The sequence below is a fragment of the Symphodus melops genome, assembly GCF_947650265.1.
Source record: "Symphodus melops genome assembly, chromosome: 11".
NCBI classification, from domain to species: Eukaryota; Metazoa; Chordata; class Actinopteri; order Labriformes; family Labridae; genus Symphodus; species Symphodus melops.
In genome coordinates, this window is record NC_136701.1 from 8517401 (window position 1) to 8541051 (window position 23651).

A 23651-nucleotide genomic window follows, 5' to 3' on the forward strand; every position below is an offset into this window, starting at 1 on the left:
TGTCAGCCATACAAACACAAAACAAGTTTGAGATGTAAAGCTGCATTAATCCGTTTTGGCCACCAGAGAGCAGACAAAATCCAAAACAAGATGAGACAAAGTCACTTTATATACCCAAATAACGCAATTAAAAATAACTTAACCTACGACTAAAAAAACAACCTGGCCTGTAGGATCTAGTTTCATGTTATGTTGGGCTTGGTGCAGGTTGCCACTTTGGAATAGTTGGTTATTAAAGCTTCCAGGAAATAGCAGAAACCTGCAAATTGGTTGAACTGCTGTAAGTTTTGGTCTTGCATACAGGTAACATTTTTCATTGATTTTATGTAACATTGTTAACTTAAAAAACCTAATGATACAGCTTGGCTTTTTGCATCTTTGACATGTTGTTATTAGAAGCCAAGTTCTGTTAGTATATGAGCCACTACTGCTACGCATAAGCAAAGAAGTGAGGTTTGTGTGACTCTGGTGGACATAGAGAATGCAGCTAAGGAACTTTCCCTTAAATTGTAGTAACAAGTCCCCACATTACCAATCTTATCTGCCACCAGCAGCTCCATATCAGACGAACAGCAAGACGAACTGTAGAACACCATCGTTACATTCTCATTATCAGCAGCAGGGTTAGTGATCATGGTCCCGTTTCCCATCCTGAGGCGAACATGGTCGACACCTGTTCCCTGTGGTCCATCGTGCACCCGAATAAAGGCCGTCCATGTCGACAAGCTGCAACTTTCAGAGCAGTTGGCCTTTAGGGTGAGTAACTCACACTCTGGCTGTGTGAAATCTGTTATCTATGACAAAGTAGGATGACATTGAGTCAGACAAAAGGTTATGAAAATTGAAGCCAAAAAGTGTCATGCAATGTAGGATACCTCTCCAATCCTCACGATATTATATTTAAATATAAAGAGAAAGAGAACAATAATTGTTGACATGTTGCTACCTCTGACACTCTCTGCTCGCATCCAATTGTTTTCTATATGAGATTTACCTGAAAAGAGGGACTTTTGGGGCAACAAAATTACGTTTATTTACTCATTCCCTGATTCAGTACTTGTATAAGTACTTGTATCAGTAGGACTTGATGTTTCAAGTCCTAATGAGACTGATATTGCTTTCTTAACAATTCCTATATCATAGAAAAACTTCTAAATCAACAAAAAGCCTGAGAAACATGAAGTTGTAAAATTGTTTCAGTGGATGTGATTCCTCAGTGAGAATATTACCCGGTTAATGACAGTGAAACGCAGCATGACATAGTTTGTGTCTTCGCCTCCGGGAGCCTCAACCTCAATGGTCAGAGTGACATCAGTGCCGGATGGGGTGTTACGAGGTGCTGACAGAGTCACTGTACCATGAGCAGTTTCTCCAGTTTTCAGAAAGAAACTGGTTGGAAAAGTCGAAGTAAAATGTCGGTTGTTGGTTGCTCGGATGGTAAAATTTCCCCCTCTTGAATGGGTCGTCACAGAGAAGGGCACAGAGAACAGTTCTGTTGGTACTAAGATGCTGTAAGAGTCAGCCTATAAAAACAGAAGGAAAGAGAGTCAGTATTCTGCTTGATTGTTCTTGTTGACTTGTTGTTTACATTGCAATGGTCCAGGATATTTACTCACAGTAATAGTCAAATTGGAAGATCTGAAGTTAGTGGGTGTCTGCCTTTGGAAGAATATTGAAGTGCTGGAGTCAAAACTGTCATCGCGCCCCATCAACCTCACCACAAACTCAACGGATGGTATTTTGTCAACATGAACTAGGAAGTTTCCACCTCCCTGTGGATCCACAACTCCTTTAATCTCCTCTGATCCCCATGATTCAACCAGAGCTACTTCTGTCACTGTGGCATCTGTGCTCCCTGTTAAAGACACCAACAAGCTGCCTCTAACACCTGAAAAGGAAGAGAAAATAATCAGATTTGATGATGTTAAGATACATTAGGAGATCATCAGTATATTACGTAGCATATTACGTTGTGTCACTTTTCTTTACCAGCTCTTGGGCGGGTGTCAAGTGCATCAAATCCTTTAAAGGACCCCTGTGATTCCTCCACAAAGTCAAACAGGAAGTCAATGGGACTCTGACCTGCAAATAAAAATAGATTCAAGGCTAGGCTACACATGTTTTTCCCTTCCTGTTCCTACCTACTAGTGGCCCCTTTTTGTCTTTCTTTTTTTAATTAAAAAAATGTGAAAACATGCTTAAAACATCCTAATAAGTGTTTAATTATAGCTGGTTTTACAGAGAACATTATTATGCAGTTTTTCCACACAGCATACCACTTCAAAGGTGTATGTCAGATCTTTCTCTTTGCATATTTCAGAAGGTAGTTCTACTATAAGGTTTTGGCATTATTCCAGGTGTCAGTGGTCTTCAGTATTTTCACATTATCATTACATCACAAGTATCTTTTGATACCTTCCTACTCACAAGAACAGGGATCTGATTCCCTGAGGTCCAACCCAAGGAGAAATGTTCACTTAAAAGTGTTAGTTCTTCACTTAAACTTAAACTTACTTAAACTTAAAAGGCTCAAATACACAAGTATTCTTTTTCCATAAACAGAGGGTCTCACCTATAACCTTCAGAGTGTAGGGATGAGTTGATACCATTTTCAATTCCCATAGTCCAGCTACTTGTTGCAACTGCAGAGCCTGCAAGTTTCCCACTGATTGGGAAGATGTGATCAATGATCCTGTTGTGTCTGTGCTTTGTTGAGATTCACCTTAAAAAAATAACAAGTAATAAGAAGCACAGTTCTACATAGGAAGCTTTTATTCCAAGTAATAGTGGTGAAAGTAAAATAATGCTTGAATATATCAGTGGTAGCTATATATTTATCAATTTCTGTTCTGGTCAAATGGTTTATTTATAAAGCACATTTAAAACTCACGTTGACCAAGGTACAGTACAACCAAGGAAATAAAAGACAGTGTCCACAAACAAACCATGTTAAACCATTAACAGATTGATTATAACAGATAAACTGCTGAATCCTGTAGCAATCAAAAGTATTCAAAAGGATTTAATTTCTTTAGTACATGTAGAATAAACATTTGATGGGCTTTTTCCCCAGCCATCTTTGCACTACTTATTTGAGTACATCGTAGTCTCAGTTTCTACCTTGTTAAAAAACTCGGGGGAAATGTTAAATGTGGCAGAGTTAAGATCCCCAGTTGTCACCTCAACTGTGTTGATCGGAGAAAGGGTTTGTTATAGAAAAATGGCGTTACCTGTGGGGCTGATGAGAGTGAAAGTGACGGAGTGGCCAGTGATATAAACTGTCAGGTTTATTATTGTCTTATCAACTATAAAAGGGAAAGCATCCTCCTTGCCCGGGTTCCTTGCTGCCAGCAGAAGAGTCACCTAAAAGATTGAATTAAACAGATGAAATAGCAAAAGTTTTTGAAGCCACAGCGCTTAATAGTCATAAAAAAATCTTTGTGCTATTACCACAGAGGAGTTTAAAGTGTCCAAGATTATGTTGATGGCCACAGGGAGCTCAGTCTTTGTGACTTCAACAGTCTGACCTCCTGAGGCCTGAGACAGCTCCCTGTACAGCTGAATGTCTTCAGCTGTTATCCGGCTGTGCGTTGGCTGGCTGTCGTCACGACGTCTCCTGCGATTGGTCAATGTTGAGCCAGAAATCATGAAGTTTATCTGAAAAGAAAAAAGAGAAAATAAACTAAATCAAACAAATACAGTAGACCTTTAACTAATTTTGCTTCTCTCAAAGACAGTACATTTCAGCTAGCTGTTTACATTTCTTCTTTATCACAATGTGACGTAACATGTTTGAGTTTCATATGTTTTGAAAAAAAAGCCTATTTGAGTAAGAACAGATGCTCTCATGTAATTGGCCCTTACAAGTCAAATCTCAGTGAGTCATCTGATCAGCAGCTCAGTTCATGTCTGCCATTTGTGAGAGTGCATGCTCAGCTAAACTGGCCTCTCTATTCAGCGCCATCCTGCTGTCTATGCCCTCGCTCAGCTTTGTTTGTAAGTTTTTGAGTTAATTATTGTCCATAGTGTCCTGATCGAGGCTTTGTTGAAGCTTCGACACTTGGTTCATTACCCAAGGCTTCAACGACACAGTCCTCGAGCAGGACATCTAGTGTTCAATAAAATGAAGTGCAATCAAGACGTGTTATTTATTGATTCATGAATTGTTAGCAGTGTTGCCAAGTCCGTATGTTATAAGCAACTTTGGACTTGTTTTTCCTGTAAAGTTGCTTGCAAATAGCTTCGGTCGTGGATTGCAGGTTTTTGGGCTTGTTTTCTAAAGTATAGTTGCTTATTTGGTTTGCTTTGCTCCCTCCATAAGACTCCACTGATTCTCTCCCAGCTCTCCACAATAAAGCAAAACATGAATGTGGTTGTCAGTTTGTCCATTTCCAGGATCTGTCTAGTGTCTACAACAATGCACGCTCAATTAACAACCCCCACACAAACACATGCACAGGTACACCTGACGGAGCAACAGAGTGGCAATGCCCAGGAATAAGTGGGGAGAATAGGGAAAAAATATATAATGAAGAGTGGAAGAAATAGACAAACCAGATTGGCTCAGCGTTGAAAGCTCACGTTTTCGAGGAAGATTTTAAGTCAATAACTTTTTGTGCTATTAACAAGCTATCCAGCCATGCCAATCAGAATCTTGATTTTGATTTGGGCATGGCTGGGTAGATAGTATAGAGCTGGTTTTGGGCTTATTACCATAGACTTGGTTGCTTGTTTTTATCAAGAGACTTAGCGGCGCTGGTTGTCAGGGATTGGATTCGCCATGCCCATTCTTGTTCGACTACACTACATGGTTTCAAGCTGACACAATAAAATATAAAATAAAACTGAACTAATGTTAAAGACAGTGATGTAGTAGGCTCTACTTAACCTGACATTTTGTCCTATGAATCGTCTTCTCTCCTAAAACAAGTCAAAGTAGCCTATAGCTTAAATAAGTTGAATAGTGAGTGTTCAGCATTCTAAATATCAAATATTATTTCATTTCTAATGTTAAATTCAAAAATAGCTGACTGCTGAAGATTTCTGCCTGTTAAAAGGAAGTTTTTTTCTTGCCACGCTATGACGGATTAAGCTGGGCTCTTGTAATATAGCCATAAGTAAGGTCCTTTACCTGCTTTTTGTAAACATAACAATGAGCATAGTCTTGGTACCTGCTCTTTCGTTAATGTTAACAGACAAAGAGTAAGGTCCTTTACCTGCTTTTGTAAAGTGTCTCGAGATAACGCCTGTTATGAATTGACGCTATACAAATAAAGATTGATTGAGATTGATTGACTGCCAAATCTGCATACTTTGCTAAAATCATCAGTTCGGGTGAAGGGAAAACTATTTCGAACTATTTTTTCCACTGTAAACACCATCCTGCAACCACCTGTGCTCTACAGCCCACTGTAATACCCTCATGACCTTTTTGTAATTCAAAAATCTAACATATTCATCAGCAATGGACCTCCATTAAAACATTTAGCAGACATTCTATCCAGCCTCCTACCATCATTTCTCTCCTCTTTTCAGTTTTCAACTCCTGACTGTTGCTTTTATTTCTAATATGATCCAGAAATTGAAATCTTATACCTGTCAACTCGATCCCCTCCCTTCCCTCCTGGTCAAAGCCTGTCTACCCTGTCTAGCCTGTCTGTCCTCTTTCCCAATTACCTCCATAATTTCCAACTTCATTCCAATTTATCTTTTCTGTCAAAAATACTGAAAAGAGTAGTTGGAGTTTAGGTTCACACACACCTCTCTGGCAATAACCTCTTTGAAAAACTCTAGTCTGGTTTTCATCCCCTTCATTGCATTGAGACAGCCCTGGTAAAAATCACAAATGATCTCCTGATGGCAGCTGACTCTGGACTTTTTACAATACTCATCCTGCTTGCCTTAAGTGCAGCCTTCAACACTATCTCTCATATCATCCACCTTGACAAAATAGCTTTAATTGGATTCACTGGGACCTCTCTCACAAGTCATATCTTTCCAGTCGCACTCAGTTTTTTCAACTCAAAAACTTCCAGTCACAGCTCTTCCCAGTCTCTACCGGTGTTCCTCAGGGCTCTGTCTTGGTCCTCTCCTTATCATCATCCAACTCCTCCCCCTCAGTCACATTTTCAGGAAATTTGGTATTCACTTTTCCTGCTACGCGGATGACACCCAGCTCTACCTGTCTTTCAAGCCCAACTCTGCCCTCCTACCTTCATCCCAATCAGACTGTCTCCTTGAAGTTAAATCTTGGTTCTCTTATAACTTTCTTTAACTCAATAGCAACAAAACTGAAATTCTCCTGGTTGAATCCAAACCCACTCTGGCCAAGTCCACAGTCCCTTCTCGCCTCAAGTAAAGAGCCTAGGTGTCATCCTTAACAGCACTCTGTCCTTTGAAACGTACATAGTGGGGAGAATAGGGAAAAACATATAATGAAGAGTGGAAGAAATAGACAAACTAGATTGGCTCAGTGTTGAAAGCTCACGTTTTCAAGCAAGATTTTAAGTCAATAACTTTTTGTGCTATTAACAAACAGTCACAACACAACAAACATCACTCGGTCACCATATTTCCACCTGAGCAACATCAACTGTTTACACCCCTCTCTTACACCCAACAGTACCACCATCCTTGTCAATACCCTGGTCACATCCTGTATAGACTACTGCAACTCGCTCCTCTCCGGTCTACCACTCAAGCTACTCCATAAACTTCAACAGGTCCAGAACGCAGCTGCCCAGATCATCTCCTCCATAGACCACTTCACTCCTGTCCTTTAACAAGTGCACTAGCTCTCTGTCAAATACTGCATTGATTTTAAAATGTTCCTTTTCACCTTCAAGACTCTCCATAATCTCTGTACCTTTCCAATGTCCTTCACACCTACACACACTCCCTGACCCTCCATTCTGCCTCCTCCACCACACCTCCTTTTCGCCTTTCATCATTGGGGTCTCAAGCCTTCCGTCTCTGGAACTCTCTACCACAATCCATCCGCGACATTAACTGTCTCCCCACCTTCAAATCACAGCTCAAAACACAACTTTTTAGATTAGCACATTCTGTCTGACCATGCACTCCTTAATGTTGCTGTTTTTGTTTTTATGTTGTTGATTGTGTTCGTGTTTGATTGTGTTGTTTTTACTCTACTACCTTGAGTGACATGAAAGGCGCTGATAAATAAAATGCATTATTATTATATTGAGCAACATGGCTCTTAGCCCTGCTGGGAATCAAACCCTTGCTCCCTTATTGAAAGCCACGAGTTCTCTTGATGCACCACAAGTCCTAATCAAATTCCACCATAGTAGGTGTAACCGCCAAAGTTTCAAACAGGTGGGTTTGAGAAACTTGTTGAAGACGTTTTAGTACTGAATGCAACACTGTCAAACCAAATCTCTGTTGACTTAGTCCCTATTTGCTTTTAAAGCTCAGCTCAGCTCATCCTAAGAGCCAACACAACCAAACCAGTGTCAGGGTTTTGCTACCTAAAGAAGCAGTGAAGTGGTTCATATATCACTCAAGTGCTTTGAAAGGCCACCCTGCCACTGGTTTCCAGCTGCCTTCAAACATGCTGCAGTGCAACCTCTGCTAAAAAAAACATAATTCTTTTCAAATGATCTCTGTCCACCTAGAGGACTATTCATCTGACACAGCCCCACTTATGTGTGGTGTCCCACAAGGGTCCATGTTAGGCCGTGTTCTGTTCTCATTATATAATGCTACCACTGGGATCAATCTTTGCATATATCTAATAATGATAATCTATAATATATCTTTTCACTTCTTTGCTGATGATGTACTGATCTACATGCCTTTGAAATGCAAGGGTTCACCACAACCCCTACTCAACTGCCTTAAAGAAATTGAAACCTGGATGACCCTGAACTTCTTCAAACTAAATCCAAAGGACATTGTGTTTGGAGAACCTGGTGCGGCAGAAACATTTGGTCCTCTTGCTGTTAATATGAAAAAATCTGTAAAGAATCTTGGTGTGCACTTTGATCTTGTTTTTAATTTTGCCAAACAGATATCCACTGTTGTAAGATCTAGTTTTTAGCAGCTCAGACTTATAGCCAAAATAAAATCAGACCTCCCAGCAAATGATCTAGAAAAAGTAGTACATGCATTCGTATTATCTCGCCTGGACTACTGCAACTCACTATATGTGGGCTTGGACCAGTCATCCATCCAACGCCTGCAGCTTGTCCAAAATGTGACTGCTCGCCTGCTAACGGGCACAAAAAAGAGGGAGCCCCTGTGCATCTTTCTCTCCACCTGTTCACGACAGGATTGATTTCCAAATTTTACTTCTGGTTTTTAAATCACTACATGGCTCAGCACCTCACTAAGTGAACTTCTTCCTGTTCATGCTCCATCCAGAGCACTAAGGTCCTCCAACCAGCTGCTTCTGGACGTGTCTAAAACGAGGCTTGAAACTCGGGGCGATCGAGCCTTTTCTGTGACAACTCCAAATCTCTGGAATAAACTACCTTTTAATATAAGATCTGCTGCCACAACTGAACAGTTTAAGACATTTTTATAAATCCATGTATTTTCTTTGGCTTTTACCTCTAGTTGAGTGTTTTTATCCCAAACAGCAGTGTCCACACTAGTTCTTTTACTATTGTTTAGCATTTGAACTTTGTTTTTAAATTTGTTTTTGCGATTTTTGTGACGTTTGGATGAAATGTATTTTACTGAACTTAATGTACAGCACTTTGTTCCGCCTTGGCTGTTATTAATGTGCTTTATAAATAAAGTTGACTTGACTTGACATAGTGACATGACCAAAGTTAACAAAGCCTCAGCACAGTGGTTCAACACATTTGATTCATGAGGTACGGCACATGTTAGACCCTTGGGTGTAAAAGGACCATCACTAATTGTCCATCAGAATATCATATGCTCATATTTTATTAGATTTATTTTTTTATTGTGAAGATATAATTCTGTGTTGTTTAACTTGCAGCTTTACTTGATAAAGAAATACTCAGCTGGATACAAAGCTGATAATTCAATTAAACAAGCGTGCAAGCATGAAATCCACTTTTCCACGTTTCCTCATCATTGAAGCTGTCTTTTGCATCACTACAGTTAAGTTCTTATGTTTCGTTATCTGGTGATATGTTTCCTGCTACATGCTTAGATATAATACACATTAGGAACATTGCTAAGGTTTAGGATCTTTTTACATTTTCCTTTATTTATTGATAAATATGTAACGTGTTAGGAAGTTACAAAAAAAGTCAAACCACACCCATTAAAGCACAAAATGTAACAATCTAAAACATTAACACCTCAAATAACGAGCTGGATATAGACAGGTTGTAGATTTAGATTTTTTTTAACTTATCTCGAAACATTGACTAATGTCTCAAACAAGTATTTTGTGCAACTCAGTGTCTCAATGGTACGGCTTTTGGTCAGGTTCAGAGAAACCAAACTGACTTAGCTACAGTAAGCATTACTATAAGGCCTTGTTCACATTGCACCTCCAAATCAGATTTTTTTAGGACATCCAGATTGTATGTTGTTTGAGTTTTTACCAATGTAAACACAAAAAGCCATATGAACACAAAAAGCCATTTTTTTCCAAATCTGATTCAAACCACATATGGATTTGGTTTCAAATCTGATTCCTACAGATCAATCTGAACCTCTTGGTTGCTTCAATGTGTCTTCTGTGTCACTCTCAACGTGATACCATCAAAAAATGACAAGGACGTAGATCAGGTCAGTGAAAGAAAACTGCAAGAATCAAAACAAATGTAGTAAAATAAGCCCATGGAGAGACTGCTCCTTAAAATGTTTGCATCAGAAATAATCACACTTATCTGTCATTCATTTTGCTGTTGTTTTTGCTGGGCATTACCTGTTACCATAAAAATCAATGTGGATCAGACCACGTCAGTGTAGACAGACAGATCGGCTCTGGTCACTTGCAATTTGTAATGTGGACAGTCAGTTAGATCAGATTCTGATCAGATTTGGGCAGCAGTCTAAACAAAGCCTAATCGTCTCAGTCCCAACCTGAGGTGGTATTATAGCCCACCAGATTAGTTTCACAAATTAGTCACTCTGCCATTATGCATGAATAAGACCAAAAGTATTTCCAAATATATACATATTTCAAGGAATACAGTAAAAAAAAGTTATTTCATACTATCTGAAAAAATTAGATCCTTACCACAGTTTGTGTTTCCTCTATTAGTGCCATCACCGTATTTTTCAGGTGTTTGTCTTTAGCAGGAGCATCAGTAAAGAGGAAGATCTCTGAATTTGAAGGAGCTCCTCTTAAAGCCAGCTACATATGAGCACAAGAGAGAATGGGGAAAAATTAGAATATTTTTTTCTGTTTACACATCAATAATCTTTATGGGGGAAGGTTTTTTAAGATGTAGAGGTCACCAGAGTACCTGAAGTCCTGACAGGCTTAGTTCCTCTCCATCTCCTCCACCATCAATGGACAATGAGTTAGAGATACTCTTGATAACTTTAGGGTCAGTAGTCTTTATCAGAGGCCCAAATTCTAGATTTCATTTGGAGACAGGAAAAGGGAATGTTTTATTTAGGTTTTTTTTTAAATAAATATCTTCCAAATTAGTGTAACACTTGAAAATCTACTGACTTAAAAAAAAGCTTCTTTTCACAGACGAAGAGGTCTTTGACATGCCTGTATTGCCCTGAAGATCCTACCTGGATCATTGAAAGGTACCAGAACATAAGCTGCTGGTTCATTCTCTGTTCCCTCTTCACTGTTGATTATAAAGGAGATGACATTCCTCACTGCTTCTATGTCATCACTCATGCTCTTTGTGGTATCAATCACAAAACAAAGAGCTTTGCTGGAACCTTTAGAGAGTCCCATCATCCTGATAGACATAGAGAGATGAATTTAAACATAGACAAAAACTCCTGGCCTTTAGCTTTTTCTCAATCAACTCAGACATTCAGAGCATGTTTCTCACTGCAAGAAGACTCTGTCTCCAGCAGCCTTTCGAATGTCCTCTAGCAGTGCACTGGTTGCAGCGATGGCCATGTTGGCTGCCTCAGTGTGAAGGTGTCCATGGCTGGATTCAAACGTATCTTTGTTGATTCCACCTATAGGATCAATGGTGCTGGTTTGATCTACTGCTCCTCCATGGCTGCATTTTCCTTTAAATTAAAAAACATGACATGAAAGTTAAAGAGTACATCTGAGAAACATTTGTGTGATTAATATTAGCTTCATTTGGACAGCCCATCACATCTTTGACAATTTGTAGAATCTTTATGTCACAAAAATGTGCAAAATACAAACTAACAACAAAAATGACATAGCTAAAAATAACTACACTCAAAACAACTGGCCTGGGTTTAACACAGACCCTCGTCCACTTTCCTGTATATCTTTCCCCACTCTATCCCCATGTTCCTACTCTGTTCTATCTACTGAAAAAAGTCATAAAAAGATGTGAGAGGGAAGGGGCTGCACTCAGAGGAGCATCCCAAGTAGTTTGGAAGCCCAGGAATCTAAAGCCCCATTTTCCCACAAGTGTTCCAGGTCAGTGCTGTTCGATACGGTACTCTTTTATTGGCGTTTCCACCGTCGAAAGTGGAGAATGGTATGAAAATAGGAAATCCATACCATCCTACTTTTCTTCGTTAAACTTAAATAAATAGTGGGCGACTCTGTGTTGGGCCTCTATAATGTCACACTATTTTGTGGCTATCTCCATCTGGCTTACACTCCACTTATCAAATAAGGCGACAGTTGGCTGTGGAAATGCAAGCAAGATCAGAGTTTACCCTACCAAACTGAACCAAACCGGACGACTTGGTGGACACAGGGCTTAGCTTGCACCTCTCCAGCAACTACTCCCTATTTTCATTGTTGGAAATGTGCCCCAAGCCAAGATCCTTCAGACTGCGCTAAAAGTTATCATTCTCTCAACTTTGAGAATGACAAAGATGCCTAAATCATTGTCTGTAGAAAACAGAGTCAGCGCATTTTAAAACCTTTATGTATTGGCAACATTAAAGACTACTTTAGAAAAATGAATTCACACTACGGGAGCCTCTGACCACAGGCTGGATTCAAGGATTCTTAGTTAATGTTAATGAGTCAGTAACTGCCAAATACAGTGTACAGTACATTTGTGTTTGAATGAACCATCACCTTTAGGTTTGGTCGAGATCAAAGGTACCACACCAAAGTATCCAGAAGTCAAGATTTTCTCCTCTATGATATCCTCTAAGATGTTGTTCCTGCAGTCGTCTCCATCACAGCTACGACACGTCGCTCTGCTTTCCTCTGTAAAAGTGGGACATATTATGGAAGTTTTTCAATGCTGAGTAGCTTGGTTACATTCTCATCTAAACATAATTTCTCATCTTTCTCATTACTCATCACACCATATTACCGGTATCTCTTTACCTGCTATGTTGCCAATGTTGACATCTGATCGGAGCAGATTAGAGTTTGGGAATTTGTTCCCTAGCTCCACCCAGTTACTATGACTGTAAAAGTCCTTATAGTAGAGAAAATAGTTTGAAGGTTAATTATCAATTTTTACCTATTTACAACAGTAAAACAGCATTAATAATGGTTTAGTAATTTTACTAAATACTTGTAATGGATGACAAATCTCTCCCAGTTTTTGCCTCGCTGCCTCGTAATTTTCCTGCACATTGCTTGCTTGGATGGCCTCTATCCCCTCACTGATGATCTTCCTTCCTTGAGCAAACATTTCTTCATCGAAGTGGAAGCTGGCATTCAGAGCATGACGGAGGTCGACTCGTATATTCCTCATGGTGATAAATATGATGGCTTGGCGGAAACTCTTGGAGGATTTTGGTGCACCGCAGACGACAGCAACACCTTCCGCAGTGAATGGCTTTAACTACCACAAAATCAGTATTAAAAGAGACGTACTACTCCAAAGTTTACATTAACAATAAGTGAAGTGAATTCTTACTGGAAAAGTGAAGTCTGCCCCCTCAGCTGCAGCCAGGTCATGGCACACCTGCACTGTGACATTTAAAAGGGCTCTCTCTGTGATTTCCAGGTGATTCAGAGAGTCTCCGGGTAATATCCCGAAGCCCTGAGTCCTAGTGAGCAGGATCAGGAGGCTTAACAAATCATGCCACAGAGACATCACTTCTTAATCTGTCCAATTGTCTGAGGAATACAGAGACATATTTCTAAAACACAAGCTTCCTTCAGAGATTCAGCATTTAGCACAGTATCATTTATCAGTCTTAGGGCCTGATTTACTAAGATCTCAATTACAGAGTACTAAATTTCGTGTTCACTCCCAAAAGTTGCACGTTTGGTTGGTGAGATTTTACGGGTGATCTATGAATAATATTTGCGGTAGTATTTAAGGCTTTTGCTGGATTATTTCGCGGAGAGTTTGGATGGAAAGCAGGATTACTGCAAACACAAAATGGTTAGTTAGCCATCAGTGGAGGTGATGGTATCAAGACATGCAAACCTTCAGTAAATCAAGTGCTCACAGTGTCTGTTTATTATTAACAATTGGTGCCTAAGATCAAGTTATAGTCGATGTTTGAGAAAGCAAAATATTAATGGATATACAGTTTATGAATGTTTAACTCATAAGATTTGACTTTGAAAAAGTATAGAGCTTTTCACTTCAACAAACAAAACAAAAATAATTTGATTGTAGCTGGCCCACTTAGATATCTTTGGTTCTATTCTTCAAAAGATTTTCCTTGTATGCTACTTTAGACCATCAATCCTGCTGAATATGTGGGTTTACCATCAAATACTTATCAGACATCTATCTATCTATCTATCTATCAGGCTTTACTTATGATCATGACTTTAAAGTATACAGTACCTCTGGTCTTGGCGCTGACGGTGCACTGCTTCGTTATTTTGGCAACATGCATTTTAAAGAGTACAGCTGCCAGGGTGGGGTCATGCAGGACAAGTTGGACCTGTTGTTTAGGAATGATTTTCTATCGTAGGTTGTGTCTGATTGGTAAAGAGGGTACAACCCAATTCTCTATTTGATTTTTTAGATTATCTTTAATTTGTCTTTCGAGATGCTTCAATAAATGTTCCATACACAACAGATATTATTATATTATATTTGATTCTGGTTATTTTAAATCCTTAAAATAGCTTGACTTTGCTTCGACTGAATTGATTAAACATAATTTATTACATCTTTTAACATCATTGAAAGTTATAAAAAAGTAGAAAAGAAGAAGAGTTATTGAAAATGAATACATAAATGCTACCCTTGTTTCATAATCTAATTATGAAACTAGTCTGCTGTAACAAGTCTGACTTGTTTGTGTGTCGATGTGCCACCAAACTGATTTAAAGCCAATTTAACTGGCACACCTATGACTGTCAAACATAACCTTAAAAATATTTTCTAAATCATTTCCCCACATATTGGTTCACTGGGGTCTCCAACCAGCAAGATGACACATCAATCTTTATTTGTATAGCGGTCCTGCATGAGCCCCCCTATATGTGTAATGTTCCTCTTTGGTGGGTGTGCAAATGTTGTTTTAGGCATGTTAAAGCTGCCATGTACTGTATGTGATTTTTATTTTAAATATAAGACACCTGAATATGAAACGTGACCTTTGTCTGATCAGTTGGCCTGTTTTTGTTTGAATACAGCCTCCTTGTTTTAACTAAAGTCAGCCTTTGAATGTCAGTAATGTCAGTCTGCTTCAATTTGTCAAATCTGATTTGTATTTCTCGTATGAAATTAAACTATCATTTAATTAAAGATAATCCAGTCTATTCAGAGATGGCAACACAATGACAATTTCTACGAGTGACTTCGCAGACTGTTACGTAAATAAGGAATTTATAATTTAGCAAAAAAAAACATCAAACATGAAACCCATAATCAAAATAATGAATGATAGAATTCTGTACACAATTTGTGCTTTACTGACAAAAACAGATTGTACAGTTTCTACTATTGATTGCAAGAGCAGTGCTGATCCATCACACCTCAGCCGTTGTTCTCGACTGAATCACTGAACAGCAGTGTACATCTGTTAGCCTCCCTCCTGAACAACACAGCAGAAAACAAGAGCAATGCAGTTATGGCATTTCAACTGAAGGCTTGTGACAGCAACATAGAAAGAAAACATCAAGTTGTGTGATTGATAGTCAACAGTCATGAGCATGAAAGTAAAAGCAATAAAAATGTGAACTCGAGTTTACTCTTTATTTCTTGGTTGTTGTTTTAGTTGGCGCTCTTTTGAACATTAGGCCACACAGAGCATGCAAACTCTTAGATGAACAGAGATCCCAGTCCACCAGACTGTTCCCTGACATAAAGTTATAGAAATTCAAATGTTAAATAATGCCAAATTGCGCCACAGTGACAACTTCAAATGATTGACAGAGACTTCACCGAAGTCATAAAACAAAGAGGCCCGCCCCAAGATTTACGCATGGCAAAATCTGAGCAGAAGAATTGGTACAGTACCACCAAGTCAAAAATAAACAAACCAAAAAAAAGCAGACAATAAAGCACATTCCCAACCTAACAATTCTTTGTCTCCATTGTAATGGCTTTAGCATAACACCCCCCCCCCTCACCTGAAAGGTAGTAGACTTTGTTATGGTCCCAGTGGAAAATCTCACCAGGGTTACACAATGTTCCAATAACAGCTGACTGTAGCAGTGTCTCTGCAGAACAGGGCTGACCCTTCATCCTGCTTGACTTCATTTCCATTTATGACAAAACAAAGTCAAATCCTTCAGATTATGTGAAATCAAATGTAGAGACTATTCTTGCAAGGTTGAAACTAAAATGTCACCATTTTATAGAAATAATTATTCTGATATTTGATTTTGATGTAGGAAACAACAAAAGGAACATTTCAACTTTCTATATCCAAACTGTTTTTCCCAAAGTTCGAAAGTTATAATTCAGACCCTTTGTTTACAGCTTTCAGACGGACTGAACACATGAGCTTTCTTATTCTTGTATCTTTAAAAAAATATTCATAACCTAACAAGTGCTTTATAAGCAAATGATTGGTGTGTGATTCAAATCTTAAGGTAAATGATCAGCATTCAATAAAAACATATCACCATTGTTATATAAACTCAATTTCTATTCTTAGACTACTTTACATATAAAGACCCAGAGGGGAAAAAACAAATGCATCAATGGAACTTAAGGCAGAAATTTGATGAAGAAAAAAAAAAGACCAATAGAGCACAAGTAATCAATTCCAAGAAGTTATTCATCTAGAAAAATATCAAGTTAATATTGTATTAACCAACTTATAACAAATGATAGACAGTTAAATCTCCTTATGCAGACAAAAAAAAGTCCTGAACAGACACATTTTATTCCATAAAGCAGCCCTTGCTACGCAGGTAGACCATAAAGCAAGAAAAGCATCAACCATGCTCCAAGCACAGCATCCCTACAAAGCGACCGACAAGTCAGTAAGGCCATCTAGCTCTCAGGTGTGGACATGTTTTTCTTCTGAATGTGGATCAAAAGATGTAGTCTCGGGTCATCTTGAGGGACGGCATGGCTTCGATGACATTCTGGTCCAGGCGGTGATACTCCACAGTGTTTCGTGAACACAGCCCGTCCTTCCAGCGCCGGCTCTGAGCCAGGAGGAAGATCTGAAAAGAACCCCAAAAAAATAAATAATGTGTATAAGATATATGGAAGTCAATGAAAGGTAAGTACAAGTGCTGATCATCTCAAGACTATTTCCTGCAGAAAAGATACTAAAAAAAACTAAATAACTGAATTCATTACTTCAGCCCAGCTCTTGAGAGCAGCACAACATATAACAGACATTCTCCCTCTGAAGATTGGACAGAGGAGAAACATGTTGACTTCTGACTGTATCATACACATCTTGGAACAAACTAGAGAATTTCCTCGAGGCTCATTTTCTAATGTGATAGAATACACATTTCACTTTTACACGTCTGAAGTTAGAAAAAAAAAAAAATCATAAATATCCAAAGCATTTTTTATTTAAGAAAGCTAAACACAGGATCACAGCGTCAGCGGGTTAACGAGGCCAAATTTGTCATTTGTGGCTGACTTTAGCAGTGCTAGCTTTCTGTCCTCCTTGTAGGTCGAATGTGTGTATGACTCCTGACTACACTCCAGTGAAAGATTTAATCTAAACATATTACATCCACGGAACAACCTCAGCTAATCCTCTGACCTTTTGATGACACCTCATAACAGCCAATGGGAGTCTAAATTGAAAGGATGTGCCAGCGCCTGTTCGCGTGCGTCCCCATGTATTGAGGCTATAGTCCTCAGGCGGGCGGGTCGGCGGGTCGACCGGACCCACCCGGGTTCGTGTCCAGCCTGTGGCTCCTTTCCCGCATGTCCATCCCCACTCTCTCCCCCTGGTTTCTGACCCTATCCACTGTCCTCTATAATAAAGACTAAAAATGCCCAAAAATAAATCTTAAAATAAAAAAAACAAAAAACATGAATATGCTGCTTCGATCAATACTGAGAGATTTCTTTACGCACACAGTAAGGAGACTGATTTAAAGTATGAGTGGTGAACTGCAGTAAAATTAATAATATGATGATATTAATACCATGATACACCATGAATTATTGGACAAGTGTTATGTTAAATTAGAAGTTGAGCCCCCCCATAGAGCTGAAATAGAACGATCCTTATGCTCGACTGTGAGACTGGCAGTCGACTGAGTCACTGCATGAGGTCAGCGCTAATGAACTGACTCAGTTAGTGGTCACATCAGTTCAACCTGACACAGCAAGGAAACAACTTTATCTTCGATTTCTAGGTCAAAGTTGTGCCAAACGATGCCGCTCCAAAGTCAAAGCCAAGGTATTTTAATAAGACCCAAAATACTAACGAGACAAGACAACACACAATCCCTGACAGAAAGGAACCACACAGCATGCAGCTGACCCGAAAAGCTGGAATGGTGACGATGAGCTGATCCTCAAAGCTGAGCTATCCAACTGAGTTCTGTTTTGCTTTGTTTACACCGACCATACGCCCCTACTACGTCATCCTCAGTGCGCCGGCAGCTTTGATCAAGACGGAGAGCTAACCGGAACTAAGATAGCACGTAGAAGGCTACAAGCAAAGGCTCTGCAGTTTGTATTTTACACCAACATCTTTAACAGCAAATTGCAATATATGCAAAGCTAAAGTTTTGAAAGTGGTGGTAGCACTGTAAAGTATACGTGTGCGTTGGGTGTCCAATCCAGTCCGGCTCTGTGCATCATCGTCCGTTAACACCCACCTGCTGTGTTCTCCGTACAGAGACAGAGGAATTCTCGCAGTAAATGTACATATTAATGTGAGATAATATGGAGTACAAAACTTGTAAACTAACACACGTATGGTCATTTTTCTGAACCATCAAAATGGAATGTTTTATTTTGAAAATAAACCGGATGTTTTCGGTGTCTGACCATCCGGCTTGTGCTTCTCTGCGAAATCGATGCGTCGTGCTGCAGCAGAAGCACACACTGTGCAACCACTTATCAGATAACATCTGTAAGTGCTATGAGTTTCACCACAGATATCTGACGTCTGCCCATTGTCACTTTTAGGTGTAACCAAAGTACTGGTACATAATGATTTATTTTTCATAATAAGTAACTATTCAGTCAGCTTACAAATTTCTATTTATTTCATTTTGTGTTTCAATGTTGGAAAACTCTGATTGTGCCTTACATATAATGGATACCTAGTCTCTTCCTGTTAGAATACAGGTCAGTAATTTAATACAGGGGTGGCCAACCCTGGTCCTCGAGAGCCACTATCCTGCATGTTTTATATGTCTCCCTCTTCCAACACAGCTGATTCAAATGATCAGGATTGTTATCAGGCTTCTGCAGAGCTTGATGATGAGATAATCATTTGAATCAGGTGTGTTGGAAGAGGGAGACAAATAAAACATGCAGGATAGTGGCTCTCGAGGACCAGGGTTGGCCACCCCTGATTTAATACTTGTATTGGATCGGTACTCGGTACTCCACTCCAAGTATCACTATCGGAATCTTAAAAGCAGGATTGTTACATCCCTAGTCCCAGCTCCAAAAGCCTCTCACGTCCTGAAGCCAGGAGCAACTCATCGTGTCATCACTAGCTTTACCACTGCAGAGCTGGAGACAACAGGAGGGCTCAGGGAAATCTACAGCTGTAACACCAGCTAAACACACACACCACACCCTTCAACCAGCTGAAGGATTCTTCAACTTACCCCAGATGGTCAAATACATCCTCAGTGCTTCTCTCCAATATCGACAAATGTATACTTTATACTACCACAAATTAAATCAGTGCCTTTTCAGACAGTGCGAGGATCACTTCGTGTTTATTTGTATCTGATCCTTTAATTCAATGTTGTTTTTTTAAAGGAGCTTAAAAAAGACAATCTTACAACCTGTAAAAAAAAAGAAGAAAAGAAAAAGAAAAACCCTTAGATCTTTTTAGTAACTACACCCTGAGCTGTTACCCAACACTCACCTTCCTCTTGTTGTGATAGGTGATGTAAACGATTGCCACCAAGAAAGCCAGGATGACCAGATGAAAGAAGAAGTGGGAGTCTGAATCCTCTGTGTTGTAGCCGTCTGATTCATTTAAGTGTGCATCAAGACTCTCCTTTGGTGGCTGCCGGCTGTTCTCATTCTGTTCACCGAAGTTGACAAACGAATCGTCTCCCTCGTCAAGGTTTCCGAAGTTACCGTTGTAATCCTCTGTACTGGAGGAAGTCAGTGGTACATTATCAGTGGTCCTGAGCAGGTCAGCGTTAAGGTCTTGCATTGTGGGCTGATTCAGTGCATCAGAGGGCTTGGAGTCAGGTAAATCCGGCCCTAATTCAAGCTCAGATTTGGCAGAAGTGGCTGGAGTTGCTTGAGTTGAGTCTAAAGTTTTACCAGCAGCTATAGTTTCATCCGTTACCATGACTTCTTCTGGCTTGACCTTCTTCTCCTTTACTGGTGTTGTATTTTCCTTGCTGGCATTGATGGCTTGCTCCTGATCAGAACCCCCAATTATGGTCATTGAATGCGCTCCCTGGCTCCCTTTAGATGTTTTTGTTTGAATGGCTGTCATCAGTGAGTTGGTGTCGGCAGGAGCCTTTATTGTCGTTGTTGTGGAGTCGCTGCGAGCAGGTGATACTGGGCTCTTCTTGGGACCCATTGAAGGTGCTGGCCCTTGTTGACCCGTTGAAGGTGCTGGCCCTTGTTGACCCGTTGAAGGTGCTGGCCCTTGTTGACCCGTTGAAGGTGCTGGCCCTTGTTGACCCGTTGAAGGTGCTGGCCCTTGTTGACCCGTTGAAGGTGCTGGCCCTTGTTGACCCGTTGAAGGTGCTGGCCCTTGTTGACCCGTTGAAGGTGCTGGCCCTTGTTGACCCATTGAAGGTGTTGGCCCTTGTTGACCCGTTGAAGGTGCTGGCCCTTGTTGACCCATTGAAGGTGCTGGCCCTTGTTGACCCATTGAAGGTGTTGGCCCTTGTTGACCCATTGAAGGTGCTGGCCCTTGTTGACCCATTGAAGGTGCTGGCCCTTGTTGACCCGTTGAAGGTGCTGGATCTGGATCTTGTGGACCCGTTGAAGTTTGTGGATTCTGATCTGGGGTCGAATGCTTTAGGTCATCCTTGTTTCCAGATGACGAATGAATTGAATTATTCTGAGGTGCGCTATGCTTCTCATGTTTGTTGTCAGACACTGTAAGGTAGGATGAAATATCAGTGTAAGGATTTTAATACATTTTTACAAAAATAACAGACAAAATAGTTCTTTAAAATATCTAAAACATTGAGTCAACATAAGAAGTGGTAGAAAATGTAAGTGTCTTTATTTAAAGCGGATTACTAATGGCCTGTACTCCGAGTTATCGTCTTTCGTGTGTTATTTTTTAGGTTGTCTGTTGTCTTGCATATAAAATAAAAAGTACTTTTAAAAGAGCTAAATACTACTTATATAGCTGATCAGAGGTTTGAATACAAATTTTTTTTTTAAACTTTGGCCAGGAGTTAAAATAAATGCAGTAAAATTGCATTTAGTTTGTAATAATTTCCAAAGCTAAAGCTGATTCACCTCCCCTGAATCAATGACACCCTTTAACCAATAAGTGTCAACATTATTCTATCCTGTGGGAGGAGGCGTTGCCGAGGCAGGGATGGAAGGAGAACACCAGGGACTTGAGGCACGAGGTAAGACGTCACAAAGAGAAGAAAGGGACTATTCATACACATGAGCCACAGCCTGCATAAATAATCACTGAACAGGAGATCTTTGTGGTAGTCACAGTTACATGCTTGGCTTGGCGAAACAGCATTTAGTATATTCAGCTTAGACTAATCTTGTTTTGATATTTAGTAAGTTTACTTAACCCCCAAGTCTCACAATATTCTAACAGGTCATGGTTCCTTGGTCAATGTTAGTGAGATTCACCCCATATCATATTTGTTTGATTGTGTGCAATTCTTCAAATTCCTTGTTATTAAAATAATTATTATTTATTGGACAAAGTAACCAACCAACAACCACCCTATTTTCATAACCCGATTCGTATGTGGGCAAAAGATGAGAGGAGTGTGAATTTTACCAAAGACAAAGAATAATTTATTTTGAAATCAGCAGGGGTGGTCATATTTCAGGGGAAACATTACAATCAAATTCCTCCCCAAACGTCTTTATTTGTCTCTGCTTGAATCAATTATGCAAGTTACATTGAACAAAATGTTTGTCTAACCTTTAATACTTCAAAAGAAGATGACATTACAACTTGGTCAATAATGCTATCAGATAGAATTCTATCCTACAGCCAGATATTGCAGTAAAGAGCACCAGTCCATTACATGTCTGCTTTCAAGTAAATGTTATATAGAAAAAAATTTTGGATCAAATGCATAGTCAGTCAAATCAGTGCATGTTTGTATTTTTAGCTGTCTGTATCTGTGTCTCAGTTGCACACAGAGATAATCTGTTAAGAGAATTATGACTTGACAGCATCTACTGGGAAGGGGGAAAGAAATAGGCCACATAAATTATTGTTATTTGTTTGTGTTTATCAATCACAATATTGCATTCTGAGATGCACAAAGACTCAGTCACAAGGTATATAGTCTTCATTGTTAAAAGAACAGAGATACGTGAAAAGAAACCAACACATGATCTGACCCATCCTCGGCTGATTTAGTCAATACATGACACAGAGGCAAAGTCCATTCTTACAAGACCAAGCCTGCCAGTTTTACAGCCTTTCCCCTTGGTGGTTAAATAGTTTTTTTCCTTTAGGGGTATGGGAACTGGACTGATATTAACAGAATATATATATATACGACAGGGACAGCTGAAACAAGTGACTTCATCAGGCCACAACAGTTCATATATGTTCGTTTCAGGGAAACTGAAAGGAGACATTATTGGACGCGTTGAAAGGATCATCTCTGTCAAACCAAACAGCTTTAATGTTGTTAGATGTTCAGTGTTAGTTATCGAACATTAAAGGCTGGTTGGACTTGTATTTACAGCCTAATGTGGACAATCACACTATGCAACACGGAGGTCTCTCAATAACAAACCTTTAAAGTTAGTTTGTATTGTTCAATAACGACTCACGTTAGACATTGTACTTTTCCGGGACATACAGACAGCTCTCTGTCTCACCTGACATCCTGCTCGTTAGCATGACGTGTTAGCCAGCGAGCTACAGTAATGTAATGTAGCTTCCTGACACTGGCTAGCAATCCTATGGTCAGTGAAGTCAGCAAACAGTCTCAAATAATTTATAAAAGTGTCACTTACCAGACGTCGTGTAATTTATCGGAGATGTCAGGCACTCTGAGATAAATAGCTGGACGAAAATGACCAAAGAAAGAGCAAAAATATGCCTCCAGCTTCGACTCATCGTTCCTCGCGCCGCCATGTCGATGTGTGAGTAACTGAAGGGGCGTGGCGAGAACATACGTCGGATCCCACGCCCCGCCCCCTGCCCTCTAAAATAATGTCCGCTCCTTCTGTGTCGTCTATGTAAAAGACCAAAAGACTCATGTTAACCCTAGCATAGAAGTAGAAAAGAAAAAACGCATGGCCTGAGAGAGATTTCTTCTTTTGAAATAACCAAAGCAGATTCATCTATTTCTCTTGGTCTCTGCTGCAGTTAATACTATTCCCAATCATTTTGATACAATTCAAATGATCGCATTTCCACAAGCTGCTTTCTCTCTTTTGCCTTGCTTCCTGAAAATACAGACTAACTTTTCGCTGCAGTTTTTTAATCAATTTAAATGTGTAGAAATCAACCAAATGCATACCTCTGCGGAGAATGCTTTATGTGCGGTCCAGTGCGGAAGTTTTACATTTTTATTTTCTTCTTTGTGGCTTGTCACTGTCTCTGTTCCCCTGGCATTGTTTGCTTTTTCTATTCAGAATGTTTGAATAACAGCTGTCAATAAAGAGGGGGAAAAGAAACCGAGTCACGAGGTCTAAGTTAGTCAAGTCTCACACCAAATATTAGGTATTTGAATGGTTTTATTTTATTTTGAAGGTTTTAATGAATCGTCATAACCCTTAAATCACACATACACCACTGCTTTAATAACTTAATGTAATTGCTCAAAGTTTTTGGTGGTCCACTGCTGCAAGTGACAGTACAGTAATGTTCATTAT

The 23651-nt window shown here is 39.6% G+C and overlaps 2 protein-coding genes across 2 annotated transcripts; both read right to left on the minus strand.

The window, feature by feature from the left end:
• Positions 1-16: 16 nt before the first annotated feature.
• On the minus strand, positions 17-13354 carry LOC306831657 (von Willebrand factor A domain-containing protein 7-like). Its single transcript, XM_079355852.1, has 15 exons — positions 12963-13354; positions 12615-12887; positions 12422-12515; positions 12164-12298; positions 10974-11160; positions 10702-10877; positions 10422-10534; positions 10193-10309; positions 3451-3657; positions 3231-3363; positions 2573-2722; positions 1990-2082; positions 1617-1888; positions 1230-1523; positions 17-794 (listed from the first exon to the last, which is right to left on the minus strand). The coding sequence occupies exons 1-15, from the start codon at positions 13140-13142 to the stop codon at positions 393-395; spliced, it is 2826 nt and encodes a 941-aa protein (XP_079211978.1). The 5' UTR covers positions 13143-13354; the 3' UTR covers positions 17-392.
• Positions 13355-14906: 1552 nt separating this feature from the next.
• Positions 14907-22951, minus strand: cUnh5orf15 (chromosome Un C5orf15 homolog). Its single transcript, XM_079355860.1, has 3 exons — positions 22788-22951; positions 19501-20702; positions 14907-16636 (listed from the first exon to the last, which is right to left on the minus strand). Exons 1-3 carry the CDS (start codon positions 22945-22947, stop codon positions 16502-16504), a joined length of 1497 nt encoding a protein of 498 aa, XP_079211986.1. The 5' UTR covers positions 22948-22951; the 3' UTR covers positions 14907-16501.
• Positions 22952-23651: the final 700 nt, after the last annotated feature.